The following is a 16,916-nucleotide window of genomic DNA, read 5'->3' as shown; positions in this document are numbered from 1 at the left end:
CCTTGTTAACACAGCTCATCACTGAAGAAGCAGGCATGTCTATGAAATCACTCTTCAAATCTGATTAGCCCTTTAGTATAACTGAAGAACATGGGAGCATATCCATCTCTCTCTAAATAGACACAACTACTGCCTATTTCTTCTAATGGTGCCTCAGCCATTGTTTGTAAGCCACACCAAACTTTGCAGTTTCAATGACAGAAACTGGCCCCCTAGTCTCTGTGAAGGGGTCCCTGAAACATAAAGTGGAGGGTTGTCAAACCAGTTTAACAACTCTTGTTACTTTAGACATTGGGCCAGGTAGCTTATCCTTTCTCAGCATTAACTCTAGACATAATAGGTAGAATTGTAAGTGAGATCACATAAACTACTAATAATTAAACAGGTTTATGTGCAAGACAGAAAGTTTTTATGTACTTATTGACTGACAGAATTGTGCAATGTTTAATACTAAGTCTGAAATGCACACTCCGGAGGATTAATGGTACAGAAGTTATCTGAGTATACAAGAGTCTTAGAAACATTCTTTCTAGAAATACAGAGTGGAGACAGTTACTAGAGAGATTTCACTTATATAGTCTAAATTGGGTCTAATTGGGCCCCTCACAAGTTGAGAGTAATTTCAATAAGACATCTGCCTTCTGAGAGGCAGTATGGCAGTCCAATTCAGTGCAAGACTGAATCAAGCTATCTATACTTTGGAATAAAGTAACACCTTTTTTCATGAAAATGTCATGTTCTTCACTAGCCTATTAATTTTTTTAAACTGAAGATCTTTCATTTTCAAAGGATGTTTGACTAGAGTTTCTAACCGACAGATTTGGAAACCAATCTGAATTGGACATTCTATGGATTCAACCTGAAGGTGAGTTTGCCTCATAGATTTGACACCCAACCTGAAAAAAATTCTATAAAAATTGCTTCAAAGCCCCCTTTGAAATAGCAAATGTGCAGCAAAACTCCAAGTCAAACAATTGTCCCTCAGCCTGTTGTTTAAAATATAGACTGAAAAGCCAACAGACCCTTTTGTGTGTGTGCAATTGCTTTCATAAACAAATTTTAGGCTGGAATAAGGAGCTCCTAGTTCATCATGCTGGAGATTGTCCTTGCTGCTGTAGGCTGTTGAAGTGTTCCTCCCTTAAGATCTGGTTGATGTGGGAGTAAGAACCTTGGCATAGTACATACTCCTCATATGAGGATTGAGGTGTACTCATGTTGGGTTCAGCAACGATCTGGTTTAAGCTGCTTTCTGGTCCAATTACTCTCTCTGGGGTATTAACACTGCTGCTGCTCCTGTCTTTATCACTGCTTGAAGACTGGAGGATAAAAAACAGAAACAGGATGAGTATTACGCTATTACTATTTTTCGTATTCATCTTGGAGAATAGCAGCATCAACCACTACACTAAGCCTTAATGGTTTAGAAACTAGAGCCACTTAAAATATTTCAATCTATGCTCACAACACAGCAACCCGTAAATTAAGTTGGGATTAACATCCACAATTTTATGGATGAGGAAACTGAGATCCATTGACTTGCCCAATGTCACGTAGCTGGGAAGTGGCAGAGTGAGGATTCAAACACAGGCCTTCTAATTTCAAATCCCTTCACTAATCGGTTGTACCTGCTTGCAGCAGGAGCTTATCCTAATAACGTGCATCAGAAAAGTAAGTTCTCACCCTCCAAGAGAAAGCATCGATCAATGCTACAGAATGTAGTAAAAGTACACCCATAAAGAATAAGATGGATTTTGGGAGTGCACTAAAATAAAACAAATAACTTGTTACATACATACATTTATGCATACATACATACATGCACACGTATATACAAACCAGTGATGATTTCGTACCTATCCCCTGATAGTGGGCATACGTGGTCCTCCTATATCAATGCAAGGCTACACTCAGATCCTGAAAGGCACTTGATATACATTTTACGAAAGTTATATGTTAATTATTGGCATTTTTAAGACTAGTATTTATTGCTGTTCAACAAATATGGATGTGATATGGGGTGTATGTGTGGGTGTTTGCACCTAATATTCTGTTTTTAATTGAACTCTAACATGACTCAGGGTCATTGTCATAATGGAGAAACTACTAAGGATTCCTGAAAACAGTCATTGTCAAGAATTTCCTCCCTTACAGTGTTAGGATTCTCAAGGGAGAAAGTAATGACAAGGATCCATATCTGAACTACAATATTTAACAATTTTGATATTGCATTTTGGGGGGACATGCTATTATTTTTATTTCATTTACATTTAAACTTCACCAAACACTGAGCTCAAGTATATGCTGGTCCTTTGTTCAGAGTTTTTAAATGGACAGACAACTTTACGGGTGCAATGTATTTAACACTGCACAATATATTCAACAATTAGAGAATCTAGGGGGTGGTATAACTATATACCTTTATACATTTAGTAGCACAAGTAGAGGGACAAGCCCTGCAACTGGAGGAGAAACCCATTCAGGACTGAACAGAGAGGTCCTTGGTTGCTGAGAGAATCTCCCCTTGACTTCAGCTTGAGACAAACCAAGGAGTCTGTCAGGACACAAAAACCACTGAATTCAGGACAAACAGGAGCAACAGGATAGGTACTGAGGGATTGGCTCTTGTCAATTAAGATTGTGGAGGCCAGTGTGAAGCGAGTAGGGCTGGCTGGAGGCAGGAAATGTGGCAACTCAAGTCCAGGATCTGTAGATTAGAACAGCAGTCTAGAGACAGAATGGTTAGTGCTTTCTTCATAAATTCCCAGTTTTCTAAACAAGTTCCTAGGATGCTTTCCTCAAACAGCGGGTATTGCATTTCTTATAATGCAATCTTTACCAAAGGTAACATTAATAAGACTTAAACCAAGAATGGTCATGGCTCATCGGTCATTTGGAGCTTCTCGACATAGACCGCACACCAAACTGCCCACAGGTCCTCATAGACAGCTTATGTCCATCTTTATGCAACTAGAGACATACATTAAAAGAACTGTCCAGGAAAGAATTAGAATGACCCAATGGAAATGAAGGTTGTCACCAACAGCAATCAAACTGACTTCAGGACTTAATGTCAAGGCCAATTTAAAAAATATCCAAAAAGATGATTTTCCTAGCTCAAGGGTAAAAATCTGAAATCTCCAGTGGCATAAAATAGTGAAGTTATGAATATTTAAAAAATAAGTAGGTATTACGTTGGATAAGAAACCCACCACACACACTTTGGTTTCTCTTAGTTGGCTTTCCTGATCATTTTTCATTACAGGTACTGTCTGAAAAACAAGGTAAGAACTATAATTAGTATCTGGTGAATCAAATTTCATCTCAAATGACAACATATCCATTTTATACTATAGTGTAACACTAGGTGATGCTAGACTATGAAATGGTACATTAAAATTAACAAGCTAGAAGAGATTTCTGTAGAATAATTGTTAAGAAAAAATTGATCTGCCTCCAATTTCTAGTTCATTTAAAGTGTTTTCAAACCCAGTTGTGTAGAGACATAAGTACAAATGTTCATTGTGACACTGCTTATAATATCAGCATTGTTGTTAATAGCTGAAAATCAGAAACAATTAAATGTCCAAAAGCAGGAAAGTGATTAAGTTATAGTGCATCCATTCATACAATGTGATTTTGTCAGCCATTAACAATGATGATATAGTTGTATTTATACTGATATAGAAGGATGTCCCTGACATCATGTTTGTTTGTTTATTTAAAATTTGAGACTTTGGATCCTTTTTTATTTTTTATTTATTTTTTATATTTTCACTTTCTAAAGCATTCACAAGAAATGTATTTATTTTGTGGAAAACAACTATTTTATTTCCAAGTAAGTAACCTAGAGAACGCTACTACAAGACCAAGGCACATCTCCTGCTTTTGCATTCAGTTACTTCTGACTTCAAAACAAAGACTTAAGAACTACCATATGACCCAGCAATCCCACTACTGGGCATATACCCTGAGAAAACCGAAATTCAAAAAGAGTCATGTACCAAAATGTTCATTGCAGCTCTATTTACAATAGCCCGGAGATGGAAACAACCTAAGTGCCCATCATCGGATGAATGGATAAAGAAGATGTGGCACATATATACAATGGAATATTACTCAGCCATAAAAAGAAACGAAACTGAGCTATTTGTAATGAGGTGGATAGACCTAGAGTCTGTCATACACAGTGAAGTAAGTCAGAAAGAAAAAGACAAATACCGTATGCTAACACATATATATGGAATTTAAGAAAAAAAATGTCATGAAGAACCTAGGGGTAAGGCAGGAATAAAGACGCAGACCTCCTAGAGAACGGACTTGAGGTTATGGGGAGGGGGAAGGGTGAGCTGTGACAGGGCGAGAGAGAGTCATGGACATATACACACTAACAAACTTAGTAAGGTAGATAGCTAGTTGGAAGCAGCCGCATGGCACAGGGAGATTGGCTTGGTGCTTTGTGACAGCCTGGAGGGGTGGCATATGGAGGGTGGGAGGGAGGGAGACGCAAGAGGGAAGAGATATGGGAACATATGTATATGTATAACTGATTCACTTTGTTATAAAGCAGAAAATAACACACCATTGTAAAGCAATTGTACCCCAATAAAGATGTTAAAAAAAAAACTACAAAAAAAAAAACCAAAAAAAACAAAGACTTAAAATGGACTGTGGGGCTTCCCTGGTGGCGCAGTGGTTGAGAGTCCGCCTGCCGATTCAGGGGACAAGGGTTCGTGCCCCGGTCTGGGAAGATCCCACGTGCCGCGGAGCGGCTGGGCCCGTGAGCCATGGCCGCTGAGCCTGCGCGTCCGGAGCCTGTGCTCCGCAATGGGAGAGGCCACAGCGGTGAGAGGCCCGCGTACCACAAAAAAAAAAAAAAAAAAGGACTGATGCTGTAAATGAGATTGTCTTTAAACTACTAAAGAACATCTAAAACGTCGTATCCACTAGCATTTTCTAGGCCAGTAGTGCTGATTAGCTAATAAACATAGCCTACGTTATACAACCCTGGGCCTTGTCTCATTTCACCCTTTTGAACATACTTCATACGAGATATCCCACTTAATGAGTCCTATTATTGTCAGAGTTCTTGGGATGAAAAGGTTTCTCCTTGATACCGTATGGTTTTGACACTTGAAACTGCTATCTTACTACAGAAGCTTTTTCCTTACTGCAATTGATTTTAGAAAGAGAGCAAATTCTTTCATCAGAAGAGAAATGAGATTTTAAACGCTTCAGGATTGAGAAAGACCCATAAAATATAAATGCTTTTCACCATCCTCCTGATACCTCAAAGAAACGTCTCATCAGAATGTATTTGCCAGTTACAAAGCTCATTCTTTTTCCTCTGACCATTCGATATAAGCTTAGTGCTGATACCTGTGGAAGACAAATGAGAACAGGCCCATGCTCTGCAAAATTGAAACCCTTGTAAGTTCAAGTACACGGCAAAATAAAATTACATTTATAAAAGACTCTGACCAAGGGTCTCTCACTAAATGACATTTACAAAAGCACTACACAAAAGTCCTAGGGTCTAGGTCTGTGTGAAAAGGCAGGATTTTAGATTAGTTCGGGCCATAATGAAATCTGCCTGCTTACACTGTAACCAAAGAAGTTTCAGTTGAGTCCAGCAGAGATCTTCCATAGCACATTCTATTTGGAGATAGGCATCAGGACCACCTGTGGGGTTTTTGTTAGTTTGATTCACATGCACATGCCAGGTCCCCATCCTGAGAGGTTATCTCAGGTAGGTACAGGTTGTTCTGATACCCAACCACTATCCAAACAATTACTTGTGTGCCTACTATGTACAAGCAGGTACTTTGCCAGGGATACTTAGGGACTCAACCAACAGCTAATTCCTGAGCCCAATCAAGAACCCATCCTCTTTGAGGATGACAGCGTTAAGCTATTGCAGTGACAGGAATGTAGCAATGAATGCGGACCAGGGAAATAGAAGAGGTTCCTTAAAATGAATGGCATCTGAACTGGGCCTTGGAGGATGGGGAGAATATTAATAGGATGGGTGTGACAAAGGGAGAGAACAACAAGAGCACACGCAGGGTGAAGAGGAGTCTTCGAGGAGACAAAGCTAGTAATACAATGTGGCTGGGGCCTCCTGGAGAGGAGTTTGTGGGAGACAAAATATGCATGAGAAGGTAGAGCTAGGTTATCAAGGGCCTTGAATGTCATGCTGAGAAGTCTGTCGGAATAGGTACTTGAGCCTAAGAGACATGCTCGGATCTACTTTTAGGAAGAGGATTCTAATGGATGAATGGAGTAGGAGGAGAATGAGAGCACAGAGACCATGGAGGAAATTTCTGCAATACATTTAGCAAGCGGCAATGCAGGCCTGAATTAGGATAGTGGAAACGTAAAGGAAGGCATATATGCGATACACATCAGAAGTAGGATAGCAGGAGTCATGGAGGAAATGACAGAGACATTTAAGTTTACCCCAAGCTCCCAGGACAGGTGGGGTCTGAGGAGCCAAGTTTTAGTGAATAGTTGCATGAAGGGGATGAGAAGTAACAGGCAGTGAAAGCAGATTACAGCTGGGAGGTAAAGGGGGAGACACGATCCACTAACTTGAGAGAAGAATACGGTAGACAGAAAATTAGTTAGGAGAGAGAAAGAGCACCTTATCAGGCTAATGAAAGAACCAGCGAATAAATAGAATCTGAAGAGACGAGGAGGAATATTAATTACAGAGCATCTTCAACAAAAAAGAATGGGAATGCATGTGTATATTTACAACAGAGAATTATGTAATTCTCCTTAACTGTAAAAGCAGATTAAGCTGGTATTAAACTTTTTCATTTATGTGAACCTCAACAACAAAAAAATTTTCACCCCTAGTACATATCCCATACCTAGAATCGTAATATTTTTATTCTAAGGCAGCTGCAGAAACTAAATTAAGCAAGTCCATCCAAGCACTTAAAATATGTGCTCCCAAAGTTCCAACACATTTGAAATGAAAGACTCGTTCATATTTGCTAAAACCAATGAAACACTGTAGAATCTTATGAGCCATAGGATATCAAATCAATTTGGCTGCTGAATTACAATTACTTTCCAAATTAGCAAGGCAAAGGTACTTATGTGTTAACTTCTCTGTGTCAATGGGATAAATAATCTACACTTTTCTGTAGCTCAGTTTCCCTCATAAAATGAAGCTGAACTAGACATTGAGTTCTAAGTTGTTTTCTAAGTCAAAAATTATATTTATAATAGAATCTATATAAGTATAAAACAATTTAAACAACTTCACTTTGTTTCAACTCAGTTAATGGCATTTGAACAAAAGATTGATAAGTAACCATCATCTGTAGAAAAACATGAGTGCGTATGTATCTTCAATTCTTTAAAACAACTTAGATTTTAACATCCAGTTGGAATATAAAACTGCTCAGGATTGCTTGGTATACAACATGAGCAAAGTTTCATAAAATGCATGCAACAGATTAGGCCATTTTTGGAAAGGGTTGTCCCTGCATTTTTGAATGTATCTTTTAAATGGAGGATAATTTCAGAAGTTAACATTTTGCCATGGGTTATAAAAACATGACTAACAACCATTATTTTGTTCAATGACAGTTTCATCCGAAATAAGGTCTCCCAAAGCAGTTCTGTGTCTTAGAATGTGTATAATTAAAGGCGATGTGAACACCCAAATCTACGGTCAACCTAAGAGAAAACACTTTTCAAAAATTATGCCAAATGTTCTAGTTGTCTTATGAATTGACACTACTTTAAACAACGACCTGACAAAGAGACAGCTCCTACCAGCTTAAAAAAGGGGGTGGAGTAGATTTTATAGAATTCTAATTTTTAAACATAGATGGGGCTCCTGGTTCTGTTTCTCTCTCATTCGTCTCACTTCTGATGCTCCCTTGGAATTCTAGCATTGGGATATCAAATCTTTTCCAATTCAGGTACAGAAGAGAAAAAGGCAGAGATATGTTCCCGATAAGCCAATTCTGTTCATATCTACACATTTTTTCACTCTCAATTTCTTGCTACTACTTGGCAATCTGAAATATAAAATGAATGGTCTTGGCAAGTAAGAGAGACTAATACAAAAAACATTAGTGTCTTTGTGTTTGCGCTTTCTAGAAGGCTTATATTTATGTATGAGGGCACAGATTTACAGGAAAAGTGGTGATGTAATTTGTAAAGATGTAAGGTTGAACAAAAAAGAGCAGTACTCCTGAACATGCAAAGATATTCAACGAAAAAGGCCAGCATCTAAGAGAGCAAGTTACATGAGTTATACCTAGCTACAATTTACCCATCCAAGTAGCTGCCCAGGATCTGGGACTATCACCACCTGCGTAGAGGTTCCAGGAGGAGGACAGGGATCGATAATCATTTCACTTTTTGCTCACAAAAGGGACAAGTGAGCACTACTTAGTCATTAACTAATAGGATTCATACATAAAGACTTAACAAGGTTCCTTTAATCCTCTCCTAGTAAGCTATACCTCAATTAAAACAATACTATGCTAATGCCACAAGTCATTAAAATTCAAGCTCTTCCATTCAAGCGCCATTAAAGCTTTGCAAAATCACCAGACTCCCCCATCCTCAATTTCATTTTCACTTTTCCTAGCCAGAAATCAAGAATCCCCTTCTAGCCAATAACACATCATTATACTCCTGAAAATTTATTCTCCATCTAAAAATAAGGGAGGGGGTTAAGATGATTATTCCCTGCTCCTATGACTGGAGAAAAGTCTAAGACCTAGCTTTTCCTGATTACATTTTCACTAAGTCTTTTTCTGTGCTTCCTTACCACCTTCTGTGAGATACTGCATACCATGGCTAAGGGCTCCAGCTCAAAAGCCACTGCAATCAAGTAAGAATACATTTTTGAAGGTTTCTTGGAATGATACATTTCTTTTAATTGCAGGGCACCAATTGGATAATGTAATTTAGGCAGTGGATGAACTAGAGAGAGGCTATCTGACCATATTCCTACCTCTGCATCCTGAGACTCCTGAAAGACAGGGTGTCTCTTACTCCTTTTGGACTGGGGAGAATGGTGATTGTCCTCTTTATTATGATTCCTTCTTCTTTTCCCGAAAATAAACCACAAGAGAGAGGAGAAAATATCACCCAACAATTGATATTTTGGACACTTAATTTGCGAGCCAGTGGCATACATATATGTGAAATCTTGTCAGAGAAAATACAAGTCATCATCTGCTACTCCAATAATTTAAAGTCGGAAGCACACATCACCCACACGAAGAAGGAAAATATGAAACAGGAACTCTAGGTTGAAAAGTCAAGCTGTAAATTTCATTTCTAAACATTAGCTTCATAATTTTAAATGACTCTTGGGAATAAAGTAAGAACAGGAAAAATTTAATAGCTACATTTTCAAAATCTACCTCAGTAGGCCCATTGTCTTCATTTCCTGAAGTTACAATTCCAGGTTAAGTGATTTTTAACCCCTTCTACATAACACTTAAGACAGGTGTGGCTGCCTGTGTCTATTTACTGTTAATGCTCCTGTGAAAGTGGTATAGAGACAGACAATGGAGAAACTCTCCAAGTGTGCTGTTAGCCAATTATTGTTGCTGTACCAACTACTATTATGACATAATGGTTACTTCACTAGATTGTCATCATGAGATTGTGACTGATTACTAACTTGAAATACGGCTTCTCAAAAATGTTTTTTTTAACATCTTTATTGGAGTATAATTGCTTTACAATGGTGTATTCGTTTCTGCTTTATAACAATGTGAATCAGTTATACATATACATATGTTCCCATATCTCTTCCCTCTTGCGTCTCCCTCCCTCCTACCCTCCCTATCCCACCCCTCTAGGTGGTCACAAAGCACCGAGCTGATCTCCCTGTGCTATGCGGCTGCTTCTCACTAGCTATCTATTTTATGTTTGGTAGTGTATATATGTCCATGCCACTATCTCACTTTGCCACAGCTTACCCTTCCCCCTCTCCATATCCTCACGGTTGGTAAGATTACATCTTCAGCCCCAATTCCCCTCTCAGTAAGTAATCAGATTGCAGCATTTGACAAAACAGTTCTTGAAGACACCCTATAATTGAACAGACATTTTCCCAAGCCATCTACTTAGAGAGTACTTTTAAGTTTACGGTACCCCTAAGGATGGCTGAGTCTACCTATTTTTATAATTTCATTTCTCTTCAATCTTTCTCCCATCTCTGGGAGACTGAGTACTGATCCCATAAACCAGTGATTTCAAACTCTTTGTTAAAGTAAAAGAAACTCCTTTCTTAACAAAATAAACATGCAAACAAACAAACAAAAAAACAGCAATAAATAAGAGAAAAAAGAGGAGTCACTGCACTGAGAACACAGGCTCTTTAACCACACCCTCCCCTGGATCCCCCTCCCTGTGCTACCCATTAGCTTAGCCTGACTCTTCTTAAAACTGAGGAAACAGCAGGCCCAAAGAAGCAAAGTGACTCAGAGTAAAATAAAAGGCGGGTAGAGATGGAACTGCAAGGGAAGTTCTCTTGAGCCCTGGCCCAAGGTCCTCCACAAAGCCCTACAAGAGGAAAACTTTAGTAAAGAGCTACACGTCCAATCAAACGATGTCTTTATGATAAGGAAATTGTCAGGATAAATTAATTCAGATAATTTGTGTGCAGTGCTGTTAAGAAAACTTTTTTTTTGGTAGAAAATATGTGCTATTTTTTCAGATGTATGAGCATGCCAAGGAACCTTCAGAAATGTTACCTGGACTTGGTAAAAGAAAGACCACTGCAATCAGTTCAGACTTCATTCGTACATACTGCTTATTGTCCAGTGACTGTGTTCTTAATTCCAAAAGCATGTCCGTAATTGGGCCCCTACATTCATATTTAGGACCAGAGAACACATAGTACCAGCCGAAGCGGCCCTGGCGATATTGGCCGAAGAAGCAAAGCGGGATGGTGAGGACCAGAGATGGACCGGTACAGGACACCGTTGCCCAGACAAACCTTCCCGGCACTGCAGCCTTCCTTAGTGCCGCCGCTGGAACCATAGCAACAGGGGCAGGAAGTCCTGGTGCCCCGGAAAGTCGCGAGCCTGGGGGACGGGGCTGCGCGCCGGTGGGCGGGTTCTGGGCCTGCGAGCCTGTGCCCAGTAACGTCAGTGCCGGTCTGCCCGCCCGAGTCCGCTAGAAGTTTCCTCCCGGGCCCTGTTTCGAACTCTCGGCTAAGGGACCTGACCGGTGATATCTGGGTCCCGTCGTCCACTGCCCCAGCCCCCCACGTGCGGGACCGGTACCAATCCCCTGGTCATTCTCCTCCCGCCCACCCCCGGCCTGTAAACGCGCTCGTCCCGTGGCACATTCACCGTGCTCCTGTCAGCCCTCACTCTTCTGATCCGTCCCGGCGACCTCAGTGCCCGCGAGGCTCAGCCGGTCACCCCGGAGCCTCTCCAACCTCAGCGATGTTCTTCTTCTCCCCACACGAGCACCCCCCTGCCCACGGTCATGCCCTGGGTATCAGGAAGACAGCGGCCCTCATGGTGTATAGCATTCCTCCCTCTCATCACCCCCAACACGACGTCCTGTCCTCCAGCTCCCTCGCTCTAGTGCCCCTGCATTGATAGCCCCAACCTCCTGGAAACCGCCAGCTCACCGACCACACATCCTTCCACAACATCCGCCAGGCCCCTCCTTACTCCGCGGACCCAGGGCTGGAAACTGTCCCCCACAAACACACCTCCTGTGCTCCTTGCACCCTCCTCCCTACTCGCCCTCTGCCTTGTATCTGAGCACCTCAGCACTGAGGACGAAACTCTGAAACTTTACGGAATTGTTTTATCTTAAATCCATGACCAGGGGAGAATTGCTTTTCAGTTTCACTCTCACCTACAATACTACATTACACACTAGCAACCCTCCTCCATTCTAGTGACCACCAGTCTCCCCCCGCCCAATAATTCGTGGAAAAGACAGAAGCAGTCCCGTGGGATTTTTCAAGCTTCCCAATCCCAGTCTGCCTATTTCTACCCTGGTACTCTGCTGCCCCTCTGGAGGAAGTGACCAGATCCCATTTGAGGCTAAGCCCTTCACCTGGATCCCATATCCTTCCTCCTTCTCCAGGAGTGGGCCTTTGCAAAGATCATCCCTTTTTCCTGAATTGTCATGTTCCCCATTTCTTCTGGATCATTCCATCATCTACAAAGTGGGCAGAAGGATGGCTGGAGTTTAGGAATTTAGCCTTCTGGAACTGATCCTGGTTCCTGCTGTGGTGGTGAGACCCCTAGGGCCTTCATTCCCTGTAGTGGGAATGTGGAAATTGGTTGAGTCCAGAGCCAGGGGTTCTACCATGAAGGAAACCTAACCTGTCTGAGGGGCTTAGATGACCCTGCAGCTGAAGCTGTGGAGTCGACACCCTGCACAGGGGTGGGATGGAGGATGCGCCCCAGATTCAGAGGGGTCTGCAGATGCCAGCAGAGTGAGCTGAGGCTGAGTTGGCCAGGGAGCACCAGGACCCGACCAAGAGGAGAGAGACAAAAATGCAAGTTTCATCAGCCCCACCCATGGGCGGTGCAGGTCAGCATCACCAACTGGACCCGGGAGAGGAGAGTCATCCTTCTCTCAGAAACCACCAAGGATACTGTGAGCAGCGTAAGAATTTCATAGACCCCCATCCCTTCCCACATCACCCAGGAGATTTGTAAACCATACATACGCCTTCCCCACCTTGGAAAGGAGCAGAGAAGTGGAGTGGAAATCTGAGAGACTGAGCATTTCACCAAAACAGACAGCATTATTTTAAACTAACCATTCACATGATAGCATCAGATTGCACTTACCAGATTAGATATAAATTCAGTGGGGTTTGTTTGTTTGTTTGTTTGCCACTCCAGAGAGTGGGCACTCATGATAAAGATCAGATCAGATCGGCCAGAGAGAATAAGTTAACCAAAGTCCCCATGCCATCTGAGGAGTGCGAGTGAGTCTGTGATTTCAGCACACCATCCCCACCAAATCCTCCTCTGCCCACCATCTCATCAGTCCATGTTTGAGGAGATTGGGGCATCCTCGCCTCATCCTCCCCTTTAACTGAGGACAATGTTTCACATCCCATAAAGAGACCCCCTCCCAAAAAAAAAGGGAGCACAGAAGGAAGAACGGACCAGACAGACACACAGAGTGGAGTAACAGATGAGAGTTGTCACTGAGGTGAGCAGGGCCTCCTCAAGGCCATCCTTGCCCTCCATAAGCGATGTCAGGCTCCATTCTCCTTTAACAAACAACACAGGCCCCATTTTCCAAGGCCTGAGGCATGGAGCTTGGCTTCAGAAAATGGTTGTAGCACTGTGTACTGCTGGAGAAAATCACGGAACCACACGTTAGAGCCACTGTGCTTTCATAGTCTTCATTGTCTCCCGAGATCGCAGTGCTGTACAGAATGCTTTCTTGGTGACCCCAGCACTTCCCCCAGTCCCTTCTGAAGGCTCCCAAGATTTCACCTCTCTCCCTAAATTTTCTACCATGCATCTATCTCTTCACTCTTAGCCAAAGCACATTCCCATTCTCTGGTGAGATCCAAGCGTGCGGGGAGGGGAGGGAGAAGTGCCTCAGTGCTGGACAGGAGTGTGGGATTCTGTTGTCTTGGCAACATTCTTCTGCTCATCCTCACTGGATCACTCATCTCAGGCAACAGCCCAGCTGGAAGGGCCAGGACCAATGGGAAATTCTTCTCTCCATCTTGCTCTCTTTCTGTGACCAGAGGCTGAGATAAAACACCGGTGTTGGTTACCAGGGAAACTGAAGCTTAATCCATCTGACTCAAGAGAAAAAGAAACCAACAAAAGAGTGGAAACTAAGGCACAGGATGTGCTGGGGGAGGCCACGCAAAGACATGGAATTGTGATTCTCAATAGATGCGCTTCTCCCAAGTGTCCTGTGCATGCACAAACGTGTACTCATGAGCACCCCCTTCAGCCCGGAGCAGCACAGTGACTGTGGCATAAGGTTCACAAGGGGGAGGCAATGAGGCAGGAATGGAGGCAAAAGCCAAATCTTGAGAGAGGAGGAGGAGGCACTACCTATCCTTTGAAACTATTGCCTACCATTTATCTCAATGTTTAAAAAAATAGACTTTATTTCTTTTAGTGGTTTTAGAGTTACAGAAAAATGAGCAAGAAGTACAGATGATTCCCAGATCCTCCCACCCTCACCTCCATATCCAGTTTCCTCTATTAGGAACATCTTGCATTAGTGTGGTACATCTGTTACAAGGGATGAGCCAATGTTGATACCTTATTACTAGCTGAAGTGTATATTTTATATTCGGTTTCACTCTTTGACTTGCACTCTCTGGGTTTTGACAAATGTATAATGTATAATGACATGTATCCACCATCATAGCATCATACAGTATAATTTTACTGACCTAAAAATCCATTGGGCTACTCCTATTCATCCCTGCCTCTTTCTTCCTAAAAACCTCTGACAACCACTGATCTTTTTGCTGTAATTTTGCCTTTTCCTGAAAGTCAGAGTTGCATTGATATGTTGTAAAACCTTTTCAGATTGGTGGTTTTTACATAGTAATATGCACTTATGGGTCATCCATGTATTTCTGTGTCATGATGGCTCGTTTCTGTTTATCACTGAATAGTATATTATTGTATGGCTGTACCACAGTGTCTATCCATTCACTGATTGAAGGACATCTTGGTTGCTTCCAAGCTTTGGCAATTATGACTAAAGCTAGATAAACATTCATGTGCGGGTTCTTGTGTAGACAAAATTTTAAACTCATTTGAGTAAATATCGAGGAGCACAACTTTTGGATCATATGGTAAGTGGATGTTTAATGTTGTAAGAAACTGCCAAACTGTCTTCTAAAGTGGCTGTACCACTTTGCATTGCCACCAGCAATGAATGAGAGTTCCTGTTAACCCACATCTTCAACCACCATTTGATATATTCAGTGTGTTGGATTTAGCCATTCAAATAGGTGTGCAGTGGTATCTCACTGTCGTCTTAATTTGTAGTTCCCTAATGATACATGATATTGAATATCATTTCGTAGGCTTATTTGCCATCTGTACATCTTATGTGGTGAGGTGTGTGTTCAGATCTTTTGCCCATTTTAAAATCGTGTTGTTTTCTCATTTTTGAGTTTTAAGAGTTCTTTGTATATTTCAGGATACCAGTCCTTTATTACATATTTTTTACAAATGTTTTCTCCCAGTCTGTGGCTTGTCACTTCATCCTCTGAACAGTGTCCTTCACAGAACAGAAATATTTAATTTTAACAAAGTCCAATTTATCAATTTTTTCTTTTGTGGGTTGTGCTTTTGGTGTTGTTTTAAAAGGTCATTCATTGCCAACCCAAAGTCACCTAGATTTTCTCCTATGTTGTCTTCTAGGAGTTTTATAGATTTGCATTTTACATTTAGGTCTGTGATCCATTTAAAGTTAATTCTTGTGAAAGTTTTTTTTTTCACAAGATTTTCTTTTTTGGCATGTGGATGTCCACCAAGGCTTATGTTGACGTTGCATTAGGTTCAGAGTCTTATCTAAAATTATTTAGAAAACGCTACACTAAACCAACTTCATCTAAAAGAAAGTGCAGCCCTCTTCCAAACAGCTTAGGAACAGAAAAAGCAAACATATCCTCTCTTCAGATAAATCAGGCTGGAATTTACCTAGTGATAAACCGAATGAGCAAATTGATGGTGAGACGGTTGTTCAATACAGCAGCAGACTTAACCTGTGCTTCCAAAAAAAAAAAAAAAAAAAGAACTGACCCCTAAATTGTACCTTTTTGAACATGGCTTTAGATGTTGCACTTCCTGCTCCAGGATGCGTATGAGTTGAAAAGCAACATTCACGTGGATATGAGGCTCTTAGGTCATGTGGTACTAGGGACTTTCTAGTTATTTGCTCTTGGTCAGTAGGAGGAAGCCCAGTGATTTACCACCTGAAAAGATGTGTAAAAAGCCTGGTTGCATCTGAAATCTTTTGTTTATGAGCTGGAGACAAATATCTCACAGAAAACTCAAAGGAGGCAATGGGCCCAGAAGAGACCACAGAGGACCAGAATTTCAAAATTAGGGAAAAAGTCCTTTCAGAGGGTCCCTCATAGGATGAAGCTTTTTAGTGCCATGTGGACTGTAGTTCAATTCATGGCCTATGGAGGATCTCAAAGCATAGTTTTTGGATGGATAATAGATGGATGGAGTCATGATATCATGCAGGCATGGGTGGATCGCTGGACACTTAAATTCCTAGTTTCTCTGATGAGGTCACAAGGGTGCTTTCCAGTCCCTGTTAATTTACATGTTTTATATTTGCTTTTAGGCTTAAAGTAATAATCATTGGTGTTCACCAGGAAGAAGTTCTCTGTGCCAATCTAGTTGCCCATCAGAAGAATATTGTGATCTGGGTTGAGTGCCTATCAGAGGATGCTACACAAAACCAGTTAATCAATATAATCCGTCATGCATCATGAGAAGTAGAGATACACATCTATAAGCTAATGTATATGCACATGCTCTAGTATCTATGAAGCCAGCGTGACAATTCTATTCATTTCATCCCACAGGGGAACCCCCAGGCACGAGAACTGGTGTCTGAAGTTTCCCAGCTAAGAGCGGGAGCCACAACATGCCAGTGTTCACCATTGTGGGGAAGAATCTCTGATTCCCACTGAGGGGAGAGTGTACCACCTGCCTGCCTCTGAAGGCACTTCTTCTGTCCAATGCCTGGTTTTGGGTTTGGTTTAGTCTTTCACTCAGATTATATCTTTTTTTCCCATGTTTGAGTCACTGCTCCTAGGTTCTGACCTTCAGTGGAATCCAGGAGGGTTTTAGTGAGTTTTAGGACACACTAATTTAAAATAATCCACTCACTATCTTAGTATTTTATAACTTCAAATAGAATCTAGAATCCAAAACTGT

The 16,916-nt window shown here is 41.4% G+C and overlaps 1 protein-coding gene across 1 annotated transcript; it reads right to left on the bottom strand.

Moving 5' to 3' along the window:
* Window positions 1-1,088: 1,088 nt before the first annotated feature.
* On the bottom strand, window positions 1,089-11,028 carry VCF2 (VCP nuclear cofactor family member 2). Its single transcript, XM_060137344.1, has 3 exons — window positions 10,796-11,028; window positions 8,984-9,077; window positions 1,089-1,316 (listed from the first exon to the last, which is right to left on the bottom strand). Exons 1-3 carry the CDS (start codon window positions 11,026-11,028, stop codon window positions 1,089-1,091), a joined length of 555 nt encoding a protein of 184 aa, XP_059993327.1.
* Between the last annotated feature and the right edge of the window lie 5,888 nt (window positions 11,029-16,916).

The sequence above is a fragment of the Lagenorhynchus albirostris genome, chromosome X, assembly GCF_949774975.1.
Source record: "Lagenorhynchus albirostris chromosome X, mLagAlb1.1, whole genome shotgun sequence".
In the NCBI taxonomy this organism is placed as follows: Eukaryota; Metazoa; Chordata; class Mammalia; order Artiodactyla; family Delphinidae; genus Lagenorhynchus; species Lagenorhynchus albirostris.
This window is presented reverse-complemented; position numbering and strand designations above follow the sequence as displayed.

What these genes read in the sequence shown, in the direction of transcription:
- VCF2 (XM_060137344.1), bottom strand. Translation starts at nt 11,028, where the DNA reads ATGGTTCCAGCGGCGGCACTAAGGAAGGCTGCAGTGCCGGGAAGGTTT. An exon ending in CAGTCACTGGACAATAAGCA is followed by an intron (nt 9,078 to 10,795) that starts GTATGTACGAAT and finishes TTTCGGGAAAAG; the next exon opens with AAGAAGGAATCATAATAAAG. An exon ending in AGGAGTCTCAGGATGCAGAG is followed by an intron (nt 1,317 to 8,983) that starts GTAGGAATATGG and finishes TTTATCCTCCAG; the next exon opens with TCTTCAAGCAGTGATAAAGA.